Raw genomic sequence first — 22,114 nt, 5'->3', positions numbered from 1 at the left:
GGGGAACAGGGCCAGCTAGGGCGCCCCTAGCATTAGGGACAGGGTAGGAGACCCTGGCCCCAGAATACCTGACAACAGAGTCGTGACAACACCCCTTTAATGTTAAACACACTGAACTTCTTGTTTCATGAGTGACATGCTAGAACTATAAAATACACTGAGCAGTAAAAGGGACAAGTGAGAAGATTTAGAAGCCATTCATGTACTATGGAAAGGAGACTGACAACCAAGAGCTACACAAGGCCAAGACAAGTGGATATTATGGGGCAATTGAAAAAAAAGATGGCAAGCCCTGGTTGGTTCCATTCCCTATCCTAGTAAATGTTGGTAATTTATGCAGGACCTTCATCCCAGAGGGACTGAAATTTTAGTAAATAAGGACATGAGAAATTAGTTCAATGATCAATTCATCTTCTCACATTTACATGTTCTGTGACGCAATTTACAAATTTCTCCAATGTGGATTGGTCTAGTAATTCTGGTCCTTCCAAACCTTCTGTTTCATGAATGGCATGCTAGAAATGTACTCAATCCCTACTCAACACAAACTGAATGTTTAGTATAGGGTAAGGAATTTCCTGAAGGGTCATGATAATGATATGACACGGAAAATGTATAAAGTGATTTTATCCTGATTAGTAAATCCTAGAGTAAAAATGGAACCTTGTAGCTTTGTATAATCCTTGCTCTATATACTGTATATTACTGGTTACTGCATTGGTTGGTTTTGGTGTTTTTTTAGTTACCTATGTAGGAAAATAAATGGATGAAGAGATTATTAAAAACCTATTGCAGGAATACAAAAATGTTAACAAAATATGCAGAATTCTCAATTTCTTTAACTTGTAACAGATAGAACAGATGCATCCTATAGTAGCAGACAATATTTGTGTTGACACTGACAGCTGGCATATTGTTTCCATTGTTTCTTCCATCAGCTCGAGTGGTTTCCATACACAACAAAATAGACAGTATGCTCACATCAGAAAATGACATACATATGTTGTCGGTTTTGGGGAAACTCATGAAGAGCAATATAAATACTTTATTAAAGCATGTCTTATTATATAACATAAAGGATTATTATATACATTTTATCAGTATTCAGAATTAATAGGTATACATTAAAATATTATCAAAGAGCAATATAAACTTGCTGGTTGTAACTAGCATTTTTTTACATAAAAAAATAGTACATGTGTATGCAACCAGTAGATGTAATTATTAAGAAACCCCCTCATTAATCAAAAATCTGTCAAATCTAGCAAAACAGGGAAGATGGAGTTGGGGAATGCGTCTGCAGTCTCCTTTTGACATGTCTTGGTGCCCCTGTAGTAATGCTAACAGTGTACCCTACCTTTATAATACACTTTATGCTTCTGTACATATCTCTCTCAGCCCAATTTTATTTTCTGCCATCTGTATCCATAGAGCTGAACTACCAGAGCTTACACTGGCAAAGCTCAGCTGTGTCTGACACCTGAAGAAGACAGCTAAGTGATGTAAAACTGAAAATGCCTCCCTGATGATTCTTATAGCAGAGGAATATCATCTGCCATGTGCATCAAGAAAGCTGCATTTGCAGTTTCACAGACTTAGCTGTCTGCTGCAGGCATCGGAACTCAGCCCTACCTGTGTATGCTATGCTAATTCTAGTTATTAAAAGATCCATTATGACTGACTACAGGACAGTGGAGCTCTGCTGAAAACCAGCTAACAGAGCAATAATGTAAAACTTCACAGGCAGCTATACTAAGTCAGATGGAAGAAGATAAAATCAAGATATCAGAGTTGTGTACAGGAGCATACCGTGCATAAAATAATAACGTGAACTCTACACTTAGATTAGCTTGATGAAATGCCAAATTTACAGTATGTGGTGAATACAGCTAAGTTATAAACTCAGAGAGGTGGGGCTAAGCACTGAAACACAGGAAAGGGAGCAAGGGGTCTGCAGCACTGAGGAGAAGCAGGTACTGCTAGGAAATCAAGTTTTAGTAGTATAAGACTAGGACAACCCATTTAGCTACGTGAAGCTGGAAAGCACAGAGGGGCAGATGGAGATGAGAAGAAAAAAAGTACAAGAAAGAAAAGTTATGTTGGGCTTAGTCGGTATTTTAAAAATAAGTATGCATTTACTGTGGTTTGTAAAAAAATCAATTTGGTTGTGGGAATAATGCTTTAAGATTTTCCAGTAGATCAAGCTTTACTAATTGACTGCAGTAATGAACGTTAAAAATAAAGCATCATGCAGTAATTCAGACAGAGCATACAATACTGTCGAAAAAGTTGTTGCGTCTGTTTGTCTCTGAACATCAAGTGACCATTTTTTACTTAATTCCTGTAGGTGGCACACGACGCTTTAGTGGTGCCCAGTGGCACCTGCAGAAAATTGTGAATGACTCAGTGGACAGCTCAGACGATGAGTTCTTTGATGCCAGAGGTATGTTTAAAGTTCCAAAAATTACATAAGTCTCTCTGACATGAGCTGGATTGTTAACAAGTATTGATTCTGAAAATATTCATCTATAGATTAAATATACTGTTTTGTTTTTTGTTTTTCTTCATTTTGGTAATTCTCTGACTCTGATATGGACCACATAATTGCAACAAAAACCTGTCAAACTTAACCCCTTTACTCCCGAAGGCTGTTTGCACGTTAATGACCAGGCCAACTTTTACAATTCTGACCAGTGTCACTTTATGAGGTAATAACTCTGGAACGCTTCAACGGATCCCACTGATTCTGAGACTGTTATTTTTGTGACATATTGTACTTCATGATAGTGTAAAATGTATTTGATATGACTGACATTTATTTGTGAAAAAATCGGAAATTTGGCAAAAATTTTGAAAATTTCTCAATTTTCAAACTTTGAATTTTTATGCTCTTTAATCAGAGAGATATGTCACACAAAATAGTTAATAAATAACATTTCCCACTTTACATCAGCACAACTTTGGAACCAACATTTTTTTTTTATTGGAAGTTCTAAGGGTTACCAGTGTTGACCAGCGATTTCTAATTTTTCCAACAAAATTTACAAAACCATTTTTTTTAGGGACCACATCACATTTGAAGTGACTTTGAGGGGCCTTTACGACAGAAAATACCCAAAAGTGACTCAATTCTAAAAACTGCACCCCTCAAGGTACTCAAAACCACATTCAAGAAGTTTATTAACCCTTCAGGTGCTTCACAGGAATTTTTGGAATGTGGAAGAAAACAATGAACATTTAACTTTTTTTCACAAACATTTTACTTTTAGACCCAAATTTTCTTATTTTTGCAAGTGTAACAGCAAAAAATGGACCCCAAAATTTGTTGTGCAATTTTTACTTAGCACGCCGATACCCCATATGTGGGGGGAAACCACTGTTTGTGCGTACAGCATGGCTCGGAAAGGGAAGGAGCGCCATTTGAATTTTTGAATGTAAAATTTGCTTGAATAATTAGTGGACGCCGTGTCGCGTTTGGAGAGCCCCTGATGTGCCTAAACAGTGGAAACCCCCCACAAGTGAGCCTATTTTGGAAACTAGACCCCTCAAGGAATTTATTTAGATGTGTGAACCCACAGGTGTTTCACAGAATTTTACAACGTGGATCTGTAAAAATGAAAAAAATATATTTTTCCCATAAAAAGGTTGTTTTAGTCCCAAAGTTTTTCATTTTCACAACTTTGGGACTGCTATTAAGTAAATGGCACCCAAAATTTGTTGTGCATTTTTTTTACCCCATATGTGGTCAAAAACTATTTTTGATGCATAGCGCAAAGCTCAGAAGGGAAGAAACACCATATTGGAGTTCAGATTTTGCTGGAATGGTTTGAGGGTGCCATGTCACATTGGCAGAGCCCCTGGGGTGCCACAACAGACCCCTCAAAAAGACCCCATGTTACAAACTACACTTCTCAATGAATTAATCTCGGGGTGCAGTGAGGAAATTGACACCACAGGTGGATCATAGAATTTTATACCACTGGGCAGTGAAGAAAAAAATAATTACATTTTTACCACCAAAATTTTGTTTTAGCCCCAGATTTTACATTTTCACACTGGGAAATGGGTAAAAATGGCACCAAAATTTGTCCCACAATTTCAGTTGAATTTAAAAATACCCCATATGTGACTGTACAGTACTGCTTAGCCATATGGTGAGACTTGGGAGGGATGGAGCGCTATTTGCCTCCTAGAGCGCAAAGTTTTCTAGAATAGTATACAGACTCCATATACAGAGCCCCTAAATGCTAGAACAGCAGAATTCCCCATCAAATGACCCCATTTTGGAAATTATACCACTTTGGGACTTTATCCACAAGTGACCAGAAACAAGCAGTAGTGGATGTTGCTGAGTGAAAATTGCAAACTGCCATTGTAGTGACGAGCAAGTTGTAGTGCCCAGTACGTTGTGCCCAGTTCCCAGCTCTCATTGCTACAGAAATGCCAAACATGTGGACGTTAACTGCAGTTTAGGCACACACTGGAGCTCAGAAGGGAGGGGGGCATTTGGATTTGGGAGTGCAAAATTTACTCAATTTCTTTTGGGGGCGAGGAGCCATAGCGCTTTTCCAGAGCTTTTCTGCTACCAGTAATGTGGAAGCCCCTATATGTCCAATAACAGATGACGGACCCGAGTGGGGACTTGGTTTTTCTTGTGGTTTGAGTTGAAGCGTTTGTTGGAAATATTTTACATAACATTTTGTAACACATTTATCCTATTCTTCAGGTCAGTATGATTACAGTGGTACCACATTTATAGCTTTTTTTTATGTTTTGTCATTTTTACACAATGAAAACTATTTTATAGAAAAAATAATTATTTTTGCATCGCTTTATTCTGAGAGATATAACTTTTTTAATTTTCCGCTGATGGAGGTGTATGGTGGCTTGTATTTTGTGGGACAAGATGTCATTTTCAGCAATACCATTTTTACCATTTGTATTTTTGATTGCGTTTTATTCCACTTTTTGTTCAACGGTATGGTGATAAAGTATCGTTATTTGCCTCGTTTTGTTTTTTTTTGTGCTTTTTTACAGTGTTAACTAAAGGGGTCAACTAGTGGGACAGTTTTATAATTCCGGTCATTCCGGACATGGCGATACTGAATATGTGTACTTTTTTTTATTGAATTTTTTTCATAAAAATATTTATTTATCGGTACAATATATTTTTATTTTTTATTATTATTTTGTGATTTTTAAAAAAAATATTTTTACAATTTTGTTTCCATTTTCTTTCACTTTTTCTTACTTTCACACTTTGTCCCACTATGGGACTTTCACTAATTGCAGGCTGATCGCTTGTATAACATAGAGATGCAGCAGCATTTCTATACTATACAGTCAGCCCTGCACTGACAGGCAAACTTGTTAGATCATGCACTGCACATGATCTACCAAGTTTCCTAGCTCTGGTGAGCCGGATGTCGTCATGATGACATCGGGTCACCATGGCAATGATCGCGACTTCGTGATGACGTCGTGGGGTCTCTGATCCAAAGGCAGAGGGACTTTCTTCCCTCTGCCTGCACGCTAAATGCTGCGATCGCAGCATTTAGCGTGTTAAAGTGCCGGGAGCGGGCCAGATTTTTTAAATCAGACATGTACCACTTTGTGTATTTCTCAGGGGTAACATTTCTCCTTGTGGAGAGTACCAAGCTGATGTAAGAAAACTTATGGGCCATGCAATTCTCTTCTGGGAAGTTAAATATGCAAAGAGCCTCTTCAGAGAGGAAGATGACTAGAACTCTATTGCCAGCTATTATGATAGCAGTGCTAAAAGTCAATATTGGCCTTTTAATGAGCCTTCCTATATGACTAAGGGTAAGAAGCCAAACCAGAGACTCCATTTGCAGACACGTCTCAGGGTGTTTGTCCCATACCAATGCAAAGAAGAATATCTGATTTAGCTAGGTGAGAGGTTTTTGACAGGGAATGTAAGGGGAAATGTTTCACCTTGTAGAGGCTGGCATAAGGAGACTTACAGTATAGGCTATGCAATGCTTGATAGTTCCAATAAAATGTTGCTTTAGGACAAAAAATTTCATTTGCCCATGGGGTAGCAGAAGAAAAAGAACCCCACAATTTGTAACGCTATTTCAACAGAATGTTCATAAAAATTTTTTGCTCAGTCCGACTGTCCGCGAGAAGGAAATCACAGCAACATTACTTTCTTCCAAGTCTTGGATAATACTCACCGATTCACGTCTATGAATGCGTAAAAAAAATTGTATCCCACTCGGAACATTTAAGTGGCATCCGATTTTTTCAGATAGATCTCTATTAAAAACCTAGGAAACTGTATTTGATAATTTTTAAGCGTAGCTGTATGAAAACAGATCGCTCACGGATGTCACACGGACGTAAAAAACAGACATACGAATGACAATCAGATAAAAGTTAGAAAATAATTGCCAGAGTTTTCTGAATGAAGCTCGGACAATTTCTCATACGCACATAAGCAGCTGGCGTTACACAGAAAAAACGTCTGTTAAAACCTCCATATGGAAGGCTTTAAAAGGCCGCTAAACCTAGCAAATATGGAAGTAATTTTTTGAGAAAACATGAGAAGCTCGCAATCTCAGCACGGTGGTGATGATGGAACTAAAGAGGGAGCCCTGTGTATTGACCGTGGTATTTAGAGAGCTAAATAGTCAGGGACAGTGCTAACGGGTAATCTCTAAGTAGTTACCTTTTTCAGGCTGCAACCCATTCTTAGTATGCATTGGGAAGGGTTGCAGCCTGAAGAAACGCTGCTTGAGACAATATCTCTGAGCTACTGCACAGTATACAGGACAGTACAGTACTGTGCTATACATTAGCTCAGTGACAGCTGTCTTGAAAAGCATTATTTCAGTATGCAATCCTTCCCAATGCATTAGGATGGGTTGCAGTTTGAAAAAGGTGATGGCGGACTTTTTAGTTTAATTCTCTGAGAACCCCTTTAATGAATGGTGTTTTTTTCCACTAGTTTTTTCCAAATTGGTACTGTCACATCCGTGTCTCAGCATACAGCTGCAACCCCTGCCCTGGTCTCTAGGCGGCACCACACTAATACCATTGTCACTACTGGACTTCAGCATCATGTGGCAATTTAGCTTTTAGGTTGCTGAGACCAGTCCCTTTCCTGGCCACCCGTGTTTGGTTTGCTGCAGTGAGCTGGTATGTAATTATATCTCTGCTGGGAGCCATGGGCAGGGCTCCCTTCTATATAAACCCCAGCTGACAGTGTCTAGCTGCCAGTTATTTAGTTCAACTAGACCTGGTCACTCTGATCCTTTACTGCTGTGTGCTATTGTCACGATTCTGTTGTCTTTCTGTGAATTGACCACTAGTGGCTGCTATTATTCGCCTTGATAATTGTGCTGCATTTCCACTCCTTAACACTGGAGGCTGCTGTTATGCTCTGCAATTACCCTTTAGTAAGATGGCAAATTTTGAATCCATGGAAGCCATCTTATTTTCCATTTGAGCCTACTTAAAGCCGTATGGAACACTCATTCATTGCTTGAGTATCCTGTTACGATACTGGTGGAGCATAACTGGAATCCAATGGTCGGAGGAACATGAGCAGGGAATAGCAACTGGTAGTAGAAGTCCTTGGGGGTAGCAATAAGTGTTGTAGGAAACAATCTGGAGAAGAGTGGAAACAGTCTGGGTAAGACAGTTCTCAGGAGCTAGAGACTGGAAATAGACAAACAGCTAGGCACAATACTCAAGCAATGAATGAATGCAACAAAATTATCAAGGTGAATGAGCTTGTGCCAAGTCTGTCCTAGGTAGTCATTTTGAACTTGTGGCCTCTGACAGACGTAACAGATACACATTTAATAAAATCTGCCTAGGAAAAGATACATATACAGGCTTCATTGAGAATTCATTTATATTAAAAATTCAATTAATTGTATTAGATTTTTTTCCCCCAGAAACAGCATCACTCCTGTTTGTGAAATATGGCTGGTAACTAGTGATGTCGCTCATCACTAGTTACCAGCCATATTTCACAAACAGGAGTGATGCTGTTTCTGGGGGAAAAAAATACCGTAATATTCGTAATCGCTATACTCGTAACGAGTACTTTGTAATAATCGCGTATTCGTTCCGAATAGCGAGTACAATGTAAGTCAATGGGAAATGCGAGTAATTTTCTGCTGGACCCTACAAAGGAGTCTGGGGGCCTGAGGAAAAGGCTGAAATGGATGGGAAGGAGATAAAACAGAATGGGAAGAACCTGGAGAATATGCCTGCATGCATTTCTGACTCACATCTGGTTTCTGGGAATAAGTTTGTCGCAGTATTACGCCACTGTTACAGACACACAAGAACAACTACCAAACCTTACCTAAATTGCATTTAACATGCTGAAAAGGTTAAGAAACAGTTTTTCCTGCATACTCACTTGTATATAAGGCTAAATAAACCAGAGAAAGCAAAAAATATCCCTTTTAGCCTTTGTTCACACATACTGTTGTGGCTTTCTTACAATCGCCTGACTGACTTATACATTTTGTAGGTCCCTCTGTCATACATCATTTTTAGCTAACTATTCCCCAGCACTTTACAAGCACAGCTAGAACGCACCAGTAGGTATGTTGATCTTTGACCTGAGAGGCCTCAGGTGGCTCTGTAACATGCATTTTGGAGGGACAGCTGTTACTTAGACATTTGGGTGGTCCCTCCATCATTGACACTCAGATAGTGGAATACATATTCCATAGCAGTTTACAATGTGCCCATTGTAGCATTGAGCTTGACCCTCCACCTCCTCCACCACCGTGTGATACTGCGGCCCTAAATTCAAATGTTCAGAGGGCCTGCAATAGGCAGGAAAGCTGAGTTTTGTGAGAGCCCTCGTGCACACTTTGAAGTGCCCTCCTCTAGAAATTTTGGAGGTGCCTCTTGTGTACATTTGAGAGTGCCCTCATTTATTCATATTGTAGGGCCCTCACTATTATTTAACTCATTTAAGGGCAGAGACTACAGAGAAAATGGCCAAGAGACATGGAGTACTAGAAGGTAGCAGTGAGTGCGGCCTACGATCCTCAGGTATGGCTGGACTCTGTGAACCGGAAAAATAAAGCTGCACTAGTCAACTGGATGACGAGCTCAAATATATCACTTGTGCAAGTTAATGGACAAAGGATATATGGTGCCCCCCTCCAGGATGGGTTGGAGAAGCTTCTCCAAATGGCTTAGAGATTTTGATTTTCAATATTCCCCAGATTATATAGGAAGAGAAGACTTCTTGATACTGTACTACTTGGTCCAGTGCACAATGTGCATCGCATTTCCAAAAATTACTCCTGGGGCTGGGGGCTGTGTCATAGGTGCAGAAAGATTCCATGACAAGGGCCTCCCTTGACAAACATTATCTACAATGGAGTACAGTAGTAGTTGTGGCGCTCAATTCAAGTTTTCAGAGGGCCATCAGTCGGTCATCAACAGTCAGTGTAAATTTCTATTGAATATGTATCCCCTAACTCAGTCACAATGTGGCACAACCTGTGACAAGGGCCTCCAATGACAAATATTAGTTTGGTAGGACTACTGTACATTCCAGATTTGTCCACTGCACAATTTGCATAGGGTTTGTGAAAATTAGCCCTATGGGATGAGTCATGGTTGACGCAGGAAGTCACCATCCCAAAAGCCTCCAATCACAAATAGTAGTTAGGCTGGAGTAGGAATACTGTCCTGGTTTGTCCACCTGGTTGACTCACTATTTTGGCTGTGCCTGTGACAGCTAGCTTGGCTTGTGCCATCAACACCTGAAAATCTGTCAACAAAACCCAAAATGCCAAAAAAGCCTGTTGTTAAGGGACGTGGACGTGGTGTTGTCAGTGGTGCGCGAGAAGGCACTTTTCTGTTTCAGGTCAGAAGAAGCTTGATGCATCCACTATATTCCTGGAAAAAGTTCCCGGTCTGGAACGTAAACGTGTGTGGAAGCCAGAAGAATGAGAGCAGATTCTGTCTTGGATAGCAGACAAGGCCTCTACACATTTGTCAAGCAGCAACAAATCTTCCACGACCACACATTCTACTGTGGATACACAGAAGGCTGGCCCTTCCAATCCTGAAGCTGGTTCTCCTTCCTCCCACCATTATCAGTCACAGGAGACATATGACCCCAAGCTTGGCCACTCCAAGGATCTATTTGGTACGTATCCTTTGGTTGGCTCTGGCCTATCATCGTGCAGCATTGAAGAGGGACAAGAGGAGGTGGCGTGTGTTGATGGTCAAGTATTTGAGAACCTATGGCCAGAAGAAAACCACTTGGAGGAATGTCATTTACTGTCTCCAGAGGTGTAGGCTGATGATGATGAGACACAGTTGCCATCAGGTCAGCCTACAATGTCAACTGGGAAGGAGGATGAGATAGAAGATGAGGTGGTCGATGATGAGTCCACTGATCCGACCTGGACCGTTGGCACGCATAGCCATGACAGCAACACAGAGGAAGATGGATATGTAGCACCAACACAGGCACCAAGGGGTCGTGGTGTGCCCAGAGTGAGAACTGGGTCAACTGTTCCCAAGAGCACCCTCGCTGTGCACCAAGTCAGGGCTAGGGGGTGTTCAGCTGCTGTGTGGAATTTTTTTTCTGAAAGTCCTTCAGAGAAAAACATTGTTGTCCGTAGCATCTGCTATACCAAGTGGAGCAGAGGACAGGGCAAAGGCAACCTGTATGAGAAACCACATGGCAGCCAAGCTCCCCAATAGGTGGGCAGAACACCAGGGTACCAAATCTGCATCTGCGGGTCAAACCAATATTAATAATACTCTTTATTTATATAGCGCCAACCTATTCTGCAGCACTTTACAATTCAGAGGTTCATATTCAACAGTCATAAGTAACATAGCTAAAGATAATACAATAATTAAAGCAAAAACAATGATGACCCTGCTCGTAAGAGCTTACGATCTACAATGAGGTGGGGGAAACACAAAGGACAGGGGCTTATTTACAATGTCGTCCAGCCATCTTGAGGGGATGAGGGATAGATAAAGGCTGCATGAGCTCATCACCAGCCAGTATCTGTAGTGCTTTTGGGTTCGGTGGAGACTTATGCTATGTTGACTGGGCTATGTCCTTCAGAACCTGCTGTTCAAGAAGCAGGCGCTCATACCTCCTGCCACAAGCCGAGGTTGCTCACACACAGCAAACATCAACCACATCCACTTCCTTGTGCCAGCAAAGCGTCCAATTGTCCGATACATTTCTGTCATGGCACACTGGGGGAACCTGGTGGAGGGTGGGACAAAGGCACAAACTGGAACATCACACATCCCACCCACGCTAAGAATAGCAGGCCCAACTTCTGTCACCCATTTCTTCTGATACATGTTGGCACCAATGACACGGCAAAGAAGGACCTACCGACAATCTGCAAGGACTTTGAAGCATTGGGGAAGAAAGTAAAAGAACTGGATGCGCAGGTAGTTTTTTCTTCTATCCTTCCAGTAGACGGGCATGGCGTCAGGAGATGGAACAGGATCCTTGATGTGAACAACTGGCTGAGACGATGGTGCAGACAACAAGGATTTGGATTCCTGGACCACGGTGTGAATTACCTCTATGACGGACTCCTTGCCAGAGACGGACTACACCTCAACAAACCCGGGAAACACACATTCGCCAGGAGACTCGCAACACTCATCAGGAGGGCGTTAAACTAGAAGAAGAGGGGATAGGAAGAAAAACGCCGGACATGAACATGCAATCAGAGAACATACTAATGAAAGATATAAAGTGCGACAAAGAAGGTCCAAGACAAGATACTTGGAACGGAGGTAAGAAAATGTCTAATACAATCCACAGGGAGAAGGTTGGAACAAAACAAAATCGTGTAAACTGCGTGCTAGCAAATGCCAGGAGCCTAACAAACAAGATGGATGAACTGGAAGCAGAAATATCTACAGGTAACTATGACATAGTGGGAATAACCGAGACATGGTTAGATGAAAGCTATGACTGGGCAGTTAACTTACAGGGTTACAGTCTGTTTAGAAGGGATCGAAGAAATCGGAAAGGGGGTGGAGTCTGTCTATATGTAAAGACGTGTCTAAAGCCTACAATACGGGAGGATGTATGGGAGGGAAATGAGGAGGTCGAGTCCTTATGGGTGGAGATACATGGGGCAAAAAAACAATAATAAAATTATCATAGGAGTCTGTTATAAACCACCAAATATAGCAGAAACCACGGAAAGTCTATTAATGAGACAAATAGACGAAGTAGCAAAAAATAACGAGGTGATTATTATGGGGGACTTCAACTACCCCGATATAGACTGGGAAACCGAAAGCTGTAGATCTCAGAAAGGAAACAGGTTTCTGTCAATTATCAAAGACAATTATTTGTCACAACTTGTGCAGGAACCAACTAGAGGGACGGCCCTTTTAGACTTAATATTAACTAACAGGCCAGACAGAATAACTGAGGTGCAGGTCGGGGGGCACCTGGGAAATAGTGACCCCAACATTATACAATTCCACATGTGCTTCACTAGGGTGCCCAGCAAGGGAGTCACAAAAACACTGAACTTCAGGAGGGCAAAGTTTGATCAGCTAAGAGATGCCCTTCACCTTATAGACTGGGATAGTATCTTCAGTAATAGGAGCACGGATAGAAAATGGGAAATTTTCAAAACAGTCCTACATAGTCACTGTAGAAGGTACATACCTTATGGGAATAAAAGGGCTAGGAATAGGAGGAAGCCAATGTGGCTAAATAAGGAAGTCAAGAGGGCAATGAAAAACAAAAAAAGGGCTTTCGGTAAACTTAAACAAGAAGGCAGGGAGGAAGCGCTAATATCTTATAGGGAAAAAAACAAAATCTGTAAGAAACAAATAAGAATAGCAAAAGAGGAGACAGAGAGACTAATTGCCATGGAAAGTAAAACGAATCCCAAACTGTTCTTTAACTATATAAACAGTAAAAGGATTAAAACTGATGGAGTTGGCTCATTGAAAAATAACCTGGGTAAAATCATAGAGGGCGATGAGGGTAAAGCAAACCTACTCAATAGCTTCTTCTCCACTGTTTCCACAGCACTTTACAATTAAGCAAAGACATGTACATAAAATAAATTCAGTTTAAACAGTTACATTAGGAGTGAGGTCCCTGCTCGCATGCTTACATACAACAAGGCAATGGGTGGACACAATAGGTGAAAAGAGCTTGTTATTTCAGGTCAGGCAATTATAATAAGTAGGGATTTTCATATAAGACTGCATGATACGGTCATCAGCCAGTATGTTTAAGTGCAATAATCAAGTATCGAGTGTAGTTATCATGGGCATGGAGGTTGTGTAGACAGATGAATAGTAGGGTGCAGATTCAGAATAATATTTAGAAGGAGGGAACAGGGAAAAGTTAGTTTACTGAGTAGTTGAGGTGGTAGGCTTGTTTAAAGAGATGGGTTTTTAAAGTGCGCTTGAAGCTGTGGTGGCTAGGCATCAGTTGGATCGTCTGGGGTAGAGCATTCCAGAGAACTGGTGTAGCATGAGAGAAGTCTTGGAGACGGAGTTGCGAGGTTCGGATTATGGGGGATGCTAGTCTTAGGTCATTTGTAAAATGGAGGGCACGAGTAGGGCGATAGACAGAGATGAGAGAGGAGATATAAGGTGGTGCAGAACTGTGAAAAGCTTTGTGGGTGAGAGTGATGAGTTTATATTGGACCCTGTAGTAAATGGGCAACCAGTGTAATGACTGGCACAAGATGGAGGCATCGGTGAAGCTGCTGGACAGAATTACGACCCTGGCTGTCGCATTCAGGACGGATTGAAGTGAAGAAAGTTTGGTAAGAGGGAGACCGATCAGAAGAGAGTTGCAGTAGTCCAGACGAGAGTGAATAAGAGCGACAGTAAGAGTTTTAGCAGTTTCAAAGGTGAGAAAAGGTCGGATTCTGGAGATGTTTTTAAGCTGCAGGTGACAAGAGCGACCTATACTGGTTGGCCACCTTTCTCGATCCACGGTACAAGGAGAAATTTCCTTCTCTCCTTTTGGAGTCAACAAAGAGTTTTACAATTGAATTGTTCAAGAGGGCCGTTGTAGATCAGTTGCTGAAAACATCATCCCCAGACAATGCTGTTGGCAGAGGTACCGGCTCTTTTAAACACCAAGGGATAATGAGGAGAGACAAGAACACGAGCTCCAACAGAGGTGGAGGGGAAATGTGCACAAATTGGACAATTTTCAATAGACCAGCACAACAGTAAAGGCTATCTGTGCCTGTAACAATGCCAAGGAGGGATAAGTTGCAGAACATTGTCAAGGGGTACTTAAGTGACCATATGGGCGTCCTTTCTGACGCTTCAGTTTCCTTTAATTACTGGGTGTCTAAGCTGAACATTTGGCCTGACCTCTCCTTATATGCCTTGGAGGTGCTGGCCTGCCTGGCTGCTAGTGTGGTGTCTGAGCGTGTTTTCAGTTCCGCTGGGGCAATCATCACTGATAGGCGCACACGTCTCTCCACGGAAAATGCAGACAGACTTACTCTGATTAAATTCAAAAAGGACTGGATATCTCCACAGTTTGTAATCCCTCCAGATGAGAGCAAGCCAACCTAAATTCACCAAAAATGCATATTCATGCTACTGCTGTTAACCTCACCCCCTTCCCAAAATAACCCGTTTCCTTCCTGCGTCAACCATGACTCAGCCCATAGGGCTAATTTTTAGAAACCCTATGCACATTGTGCAGTGGACAAACCAGGACAGTATTCTACTCCAGCCTAACTACTATTTGTGATTGGAGGCCCTTGGGATGGGGGCTTCCTGTGTCAACCATGACTCAGCCCATAGGGCTAATTTTTACAAACCCTACACAGATTGTGCAGTGGACAAATCAGGACAGTATTCCTACTCCAGCCTAACTACTAGTTGTGATTAGAGGCCCTTGGGATGGAGGCTTCCTGTGTCAACCATGACTCAGCTCATAGGGCTAATTTTTACAAACCCTACACAGATTGTGCAGTGGACAAATCAGGACAGTATTCCTACTCCAGCCTAACTACTAGTTGTGATTGGTGGCCCTTGGGATCGTGGCTTCCAAAATAGTGGTTAAAATGGCCTGGTGCTTGTTTGTAGCAGGCAGTAGGAAATGTTTGGACTACTGCTCTGTGTAGGGAAATCAAAGATTTTTTACGTACACTAATATGGACAGAAAGCAGGCTCTGATCCTTAAAACAGCAGGGAAAATAGGCCAGTGCTAAAAAAAGGCAGCACACAGTGCTAATTCTGTGTGTGCAGGAAAAATATTGTTTTGCCTCTGACAAGAGCTGTTTTAAGATGGACACTGGAAGAACACTTTATCCTCTCCCTAGCTAATACACAAGCTCTCCCCTGTACTCTGACTTTGTTGAGTCTTCAGCTCTGAAAAGAGCTATTTTTTGGTGGTATTATGGAGCTAGTGAGCGGCTCCTTTAAACACAGAACTAGTACACACTGCAGGTAGCCCTTACAAGGGCTTTTGTTTGATCAAGAAGCCTAAACTCTCTCCCTAGCAGCTCAGCGATCTCTCCCTATGCTTGTAGAACGCAGGCTCCGGACGCAATGTGCACAAAATGGTGGCGGCAGGGCTTAAATAGACCCTATGATGCTGGGTGGCCAGCCAATCACAGTAATGCCACAACCAAGATGTCTGCGGCATTACTGTGATTGGTTAAGAAGCCCAGCATGTTTAGTGGCTGCAAAGGAGGTGCCAAAACTGCAGGGCGGGACATCCGAATATACCGAGGCAAGTACACAAATACTCGCAATATAACGAGTAACCTGAATACCGTACTATCCGTCCGAATAGTAACGAATACACTCGCTCATCACTACTGGTAACACATCTTATCCTCATTTTCAAATAAATATACTGCCACATCCCATGGAGTAGAGGGACATTTTTTCTTATAAAAAATGATTCTTATATAGTCTCATACACACAATGTTTCCTCTAAGCTGTGGCGGCTACTGGGCAATCTTTCTTTAAAGGTGAGCAACTGTCCGAAGACCAGGAAATATCATGCATGTGTCCTAATCTAATAAATAGGAAAGGTGAATGATGCTTGCTGGTTGTTGTGTGGTGTGCAGCAATGTTTCTCAACATGAAGAAAGATGAAAAGTTAGTGTTCATAAGTGCAAAACAGAGTAACCATTAAAGGTGTTACACACCAAGTTTGAAAGTTATCACCTATCCATGATCACTGGGGTCCGCCCGCTCATGAGCCCTTCTCTCCATTTATTTTTATTGGGTGTGTAAAGACCGGGCAAGTGCAATGCTCGACTATTAATGGATCGGAGGAGTGCATGCTCGACCTCCACCCCATTCAGAAGGAGCTCTCCATAGCCACATTCTCTGGATCATTGGGGGTCCCAGCAATCAACAAGTTATCCCCTATCCATGATCACTGGGGTCCACCCGCTCATGAGCCCTGTCTGAATGGAGCAGAGGTTAAGCACGTGCCCCTCCTCTCCATTTATTCTTATTGGGTGTTTGAAGACCGGGCAAGTGCAACGCTCGACTATTAATGGATAAGAAGAGTGCATGCTCGACCTCCACCCCATTCAGAAGGAGCCCTCCAAAGCCATATTCTCTAGATCATTGGGGATCCCAGCAATCAGACCCCCAGCGATCTACAAGTTATCCCCTATCCTGGGGATAGAGGATAACTTCTAAACTTGCTACATCCCTTTAACATTCATCAGTTTTGCTACTTGGTGACAGCACTATCTTCTGCATACCATCTCCGTTATGCATACCAGTAACATGCACCATACATGCATCTAATCTGTTTTTTTTTCTTTTTCATCTGTTGCATTTCAGGTATTAGATTACTGCATACATTTTATTTCTAAAATCACGTAGTCCTTCCTTACGCTTCTGTCTTGCGAGCTTGTTACACGACAGCTCCTAATTCTTACATCACATATATTTCATCACAAAATAAATAATTGTGGCTCATTTAATATTCAATACAGTTACTTGCACATATATTGATAACTGCCCTTTAACTAGATTTAATTTGCAAAATGATACAATTTTGTTAAGGAGTCTTTTTTTCTTATAAACCATTGACATTTCTTCATATAATGTGTGACATTAAATGACATATAATCACAAGTGTATTAGATGTATCACTGGTTGACATGAAATAATAAAGAGCTGCTGACATTTTGCAGGACAAGGCGCATCCCTGGGTGGCATGATGAAGATTAAATACCAGGGTACGGAGCATTGTTGTAAACCGAATTGAGGGTCATTATTGCAATGTCATTACAATATGCAAGAACATTCTGCAATCAGCAAATACACATGAGATGAATACTCATGTGGAGATCAGTGATGTTTTCATCCCTGAAGATGACTGTCAGCCAAGAATGGCGCAAAGTATAATATGAGAATGTGAATAAGATATAGCAACCATATAAGCACAGTAGGCATATACCTAGGGGAAATAGAACATAGATTAAAATAAACCACCAACACTTACAAAATATCTGTTGTTTCTAAACAGTAGACAAAACTAAAAAGTTTTCAATTTCAGGCCACAGCTTCCATTAAAAGCTCTTTAAAGGGGTTGTCCACTACTCGGACAACCCCTTTTCAATTGATATATTCTCCCATTTAAAATCAAAACCGCCTATACAAGCCTCCGGTGCCATTCCTGCAACCACAGTGCCTGCCTGGTTTCCTGGGGCTGATGTGACATTGTTATGCCACGTGAGCCCTGTATCCTCTTCACTCTCACTTCCTTCGGTCGTAATTGACATGTGGATGGTGTGAGAGAGCAGCAGCTCTGACTTCCTTGGGATATCAGTTTCGTCTGAAGGAAGTAAAAGTGAAGTGACCCATGATTGGCTGCAGGACTCACCTGGCATAACATTGTCATGCTAGCTATCAACAAAGTGAGGCCCTATGCAAAAGTTAAAAGTGGGGCCCCAAATGCTAAGATATTGCACCATCACACAGAAGCATTTAGCTTGTATTTAGATGCACTTAAATGGGCAATTGAATGGGTGCAATCGATAATATTCAAGTCGTTCGGCTCTTGTTTAAATGTATATACAGTACAGACCAAAAGTTTGGACACACCTCATTTAAAGATTTTTCTGTATTTTTATGACTATGAAAATTGTACATTCACACTGAAGGCATCAAAACTATGAATTAACACATGTGGAATTATATACTTAACAAAAAAGTGTGAAACAACTGAAAATATGTCTTATATTCTAGGTTCTTCAAAGTAGCCACCTTTTGCTTTGATGACTGCTTTGCACACTCTTGGCATTCTCTTGATGAGCTTCAAGAGGTAGTCACCGGAAATGGTCTTCCAACAATCTTGAAGGAGTTCCCAGAGATACTTAGCACTTGTTGGCCCTTTTGCCTTCACTCTGCGGTCCAGCTCACCCCAAACCATCTCAATTGGGTTCAGGTCTGGTGACTGTGGAGGCCAGGTCATCTGGCGTAGCCCCCCATCACTCTCCTTCTTGGTCAAATAGCCCTTACACAGCCTGGAGGTGTGTTTGGGGTCATTGTCCTGTTGAAAAATAAATGATGGTCCAACTAAACGCAAACCGGATGGAATAGCATGCTGCTGCAAGATGCTGTGGTAGCCATGCTGGTTCAGTATGCCTTCAATTTTGAATAAATCCCCAACAGTTTCACCAGCAAAGCACCCCCACACCATCACACCTTCTCCTCCATGCTTCACGGTGGGAACCAGGCATGTAGAGTCCATCCGTTCACCTTTTCTGCATCGCACAAAGACACGGTGGTTGGAACCAAAGATCTCAAATTTGGACTCATCAGGCCAAAGTACAGATTTCCACTGGTCTAATGTCCATTCCTTGTGTTCTTTAGCCCAAACAAGTCTCTTCTGCTTGTTGCCTGTCCTTAGAAGTGGTTTACCATGAAGGCCTGCTGCACAAAGTCTCCTCTTAACAGTTGTTGAAGAGATGTGTCTGCTGCTTGAACTCTGTGTGACATTGACCTGGTCTCTAATCTGAGCTGCTGTTAACCTGTGATTTCTGAGGCTGGTGACTCGGATAAACTTATCCTCAGAAGCAGAGGTGACTCTTGGTCTTCCTTTCCTGGGCGGTCCTCATGTGAGCTAGTTTCTTTGTAGTGCTTGATGGTTTTTGCAACTGCACTTGGGGACACTTTCAAAGCTTTCCCAATTTTTCGCACTGACTGACCTTCATTTCAAGTAATGATGGCCACTCATTTTTCATTACTTAGCTGCTTTTTTCTTGCCATAATACAAATTCTAACAGTCTATTCAGTAGGACTATCAGCTGTGTATCCACCTGACTTCTGCACAATACAACTGATGGTCCCAACCCCATTTATAAGGCAAGAAATCCCACTTATTAAACCTGACAGGGCACACTTGTGAAGTGAAAACCATTTCCGGTGACTACCTCTTGAAGCTCATCAAGAGAATGCCAAGAGTGTGCAAAGCAGTCATCAAAGCAAAAGGTGGCTACTTTGAAGAACCTAGAATATAAGAAATATTTTCAGTTGTTTCACACTTTTTTAAGTATATAATTCCACATGTGTTAATTCATAGTTTTGATGCCTTCAGTGTGAATGTACAATTTTCATAGTCATGAAAATACAGAAAAATCTTTAAATGAGAAGGTGTGTCCAAACTTTTGATCTGTACTGTACATAGAGCACATATACACACATGTATACACCGAAAACATACACACACATATATACACAGAGCACATACACACACATGTACATACAGAGCATATACACACACTCATGTACATACACAGAGAACATACATGTGCGCACACATACACACATGCATACACAGAGCACATACATACAGACATATGTATAAACATAGCACATACATACAGACACATATACATCAACATTGGAAACTACAATGATAATGCAGAACTGCTAATATCAATGCAGTCTCTACTGTAAATGCTTCTCCTTCCCCACATTAACCCTGCATGTGAGACCCGAGAAACTTTTAAAATAAACTAATTACTATTCTCACCTCCCTTACACTTCAGTGGCTCCCATGCTTGTTCTTCCGCCTGTACTCACTGTAAATCTAGCCTCCTGCAATGGAATCTTATGCTGTGTGACCACTGTAGGCAATCACAGGCTGCAGTGATCACATCGAGTGAGAAGTCACCACAGGAGGCCTTGTTGTACAGAGACCAGTTGAGGACCAGGCAAGGAAGCTGAAAAGGGTACTTTTTACATAGTTTGTATAATAATATAATAATATAATATAATAATTAGTTTGTCACTGTGGATTTGCTTCTGAATTCTTGTGGAATTGTTATAAGTAAATCCCTTAGAAATTGCACAATTTGAGAACTTATCCTTAACAGTAGGCAGAGATCTGAGCTCTAAAGAAGCATATAGTGTATAAAAATAGTGTATAAAAATATATCCCATATTTCCTTATTGTCTTGGAATTTTCTAGAATGACCCTGCTCGCCCTGTCTATGGGTGGGCTGTCAGTTGCTACTTTTATGTGATGCTTGCCGATTGCCCTATTATTTGAGGCACATTGGCTATTTTTTTGGTACTTGGCCTATACTTTTCATAAGTTTAAATTTAATTTCAAGTTTCTTTGTAAATTAATCTTAAACTAAATAAGTATGGTGTATAGGATAATGTACTGGTAATCAATCCATTAGATGGTGCAAACATTGCAATAAGATTGGACTCTAGGGCCTGATTCATCATGACCTGTGTAGTTCACTCCGATCTTGATGCAGAGCTTGTTGGAGTCAGATACTTCACACCTCTTGAATCTGGCACGTCTAATGAGTGGTGTGCACCTCCATGTGCTATGCCACAAATATCACTCCAGTCAGGTATTGGAGTGAGATTTCTGGCATAGGGAACACCACAGCTAATGCCAAAAGTCCCAAAATTGCGCCTACATTTTGTGACTTTCCGAAGCGTTTATGCCAGAATTCTGGCATTGAACCTTTGATGAATCGGAACCCTATGTCATCATTATTATGTTTAGCATAAACAAGGTTATTCTCTAGTAGCGAGTGCTGAAAGAGTGTAGAAAGTAGTCTTGTACCAGTGCATTAATAGTGGCTAGACTAGGAACATACAATAGATGGAAGCAGAACCATGAAAAGTTGTAGCAGCCACTCGACAGAAAATATTCTTTATAATCTAATAGATATACCAGCACATCTTTGCTGGTTTAATATGAATATTTGGCTTTGATCATCTTTGTTTATAACAAGAACTTGATATTAAAAACTTCATTGGGTGTTTAATCATGGATTTGATGATGCAAGATAAATAGATTCACACCTAATGGCTACATCGTAATACAGTTTTCTGAAGTGATAATGAAAAATACACACAATAGAATATATACAGTTGTGTGCAGGTTTCAGGCAAGTGTGAAAAAAATGTTGCAAAGTAAGAATGCTTTTAAAAATAGAAGCGTTAATAGTTTATTTTTTTATCAATTAACAAAATGCAAAGGGAGTGAACAAAAAAGACATCAAATTAATATCTGGTGCAACAGCCCTATTTTTTTCAACACAGCATCAATTATTCTAGGTACATTTAAAAAAAAAAGCAGAGATTTTGTAGGATTACAAAGGATGACCCTATAACTGAGGTGAGTGGTATCCATCATTTTGATGGACAGCACTCATCCCCATGTTATTCAGTGAGGCCGTGCACATGTCTGAGCTTTTCCTCGGACAAAGTGGTCCGAGGAAAAGGATTGCGGCGTGCACGATTTGCCTCCGATAACTGGATTGCACTCATCCAGTCAAGCATGTGGAAAATATCCGACCGCACTCAGATGACATCCGAGTGCGGTCCAATTTTCATGGAAACACTAAATGGAGAAGGTGCAGCAACTTTTTTTTTTTCACCTCTGAGAATATCGGATCACACTCTGATCACCCTCTGATCAAACTCTGATCAGGATTAGCACAATCGGACCGATTTTCTCGGATGGGAGAAAAACATTTGAGTGATCCTAGCCTGAGACTGATTAATTATACCAAACTGGTGACAATGATCATCATTTTCATATATAGATAAAAACACAATTGTTAACTGAAACAGAAACAGCTGTGTGGGAAGCTTAAAAGT

At 41.2% G+C, this 22,114-nt stretch overlaps 1 protein-coding gene across 4 annotated transcripts in view; it reads left to right on the top strand.

Moving 5' to 3' along the window:
- Positions 1-22,114, top strand: part of PITPNM3 (PITPNM family member 3) — a 901,527-nt gene that overhangs the window by 318,751 nt on the left and 560,662 nt on the right. For all 4 annotated transcript variants that reach the window (XM_073667825.1, XM_073667827.1, XM_073667826.1 and 1 more), the window contains one exon: positions 2,348-2,443. In XM_073667825.1, the coding sequence (XP_073523926.1) occupies positions 2,348-2,443 (96 nt within the window). The remainder of the gene's footprint in view (positions 1-2,347; positions 2,444-22,114) is intronic.

Source organism: Phyllobates terribilis, unplaced genomic scaffold (genome assembly GCF_046119375.1).
Source record: "Phyllobates terribilis strain yellow unplaced genomic scaffold, ASM4611937v1 Scaffold_2__4_contigs__length_985480577, whole genome shotgun sequence".
NCBI lineage: Eukaryota > Metazoa > Chordata > Amphibia > Anura > Dendrobatidae > Phyllobates > Phyllobates terribilis.
The sequence above is the reverse complement of the archived record's forward strand: the minus strand, read 5'-3'. Positions and strand labels throughout refer to the sequence as shown.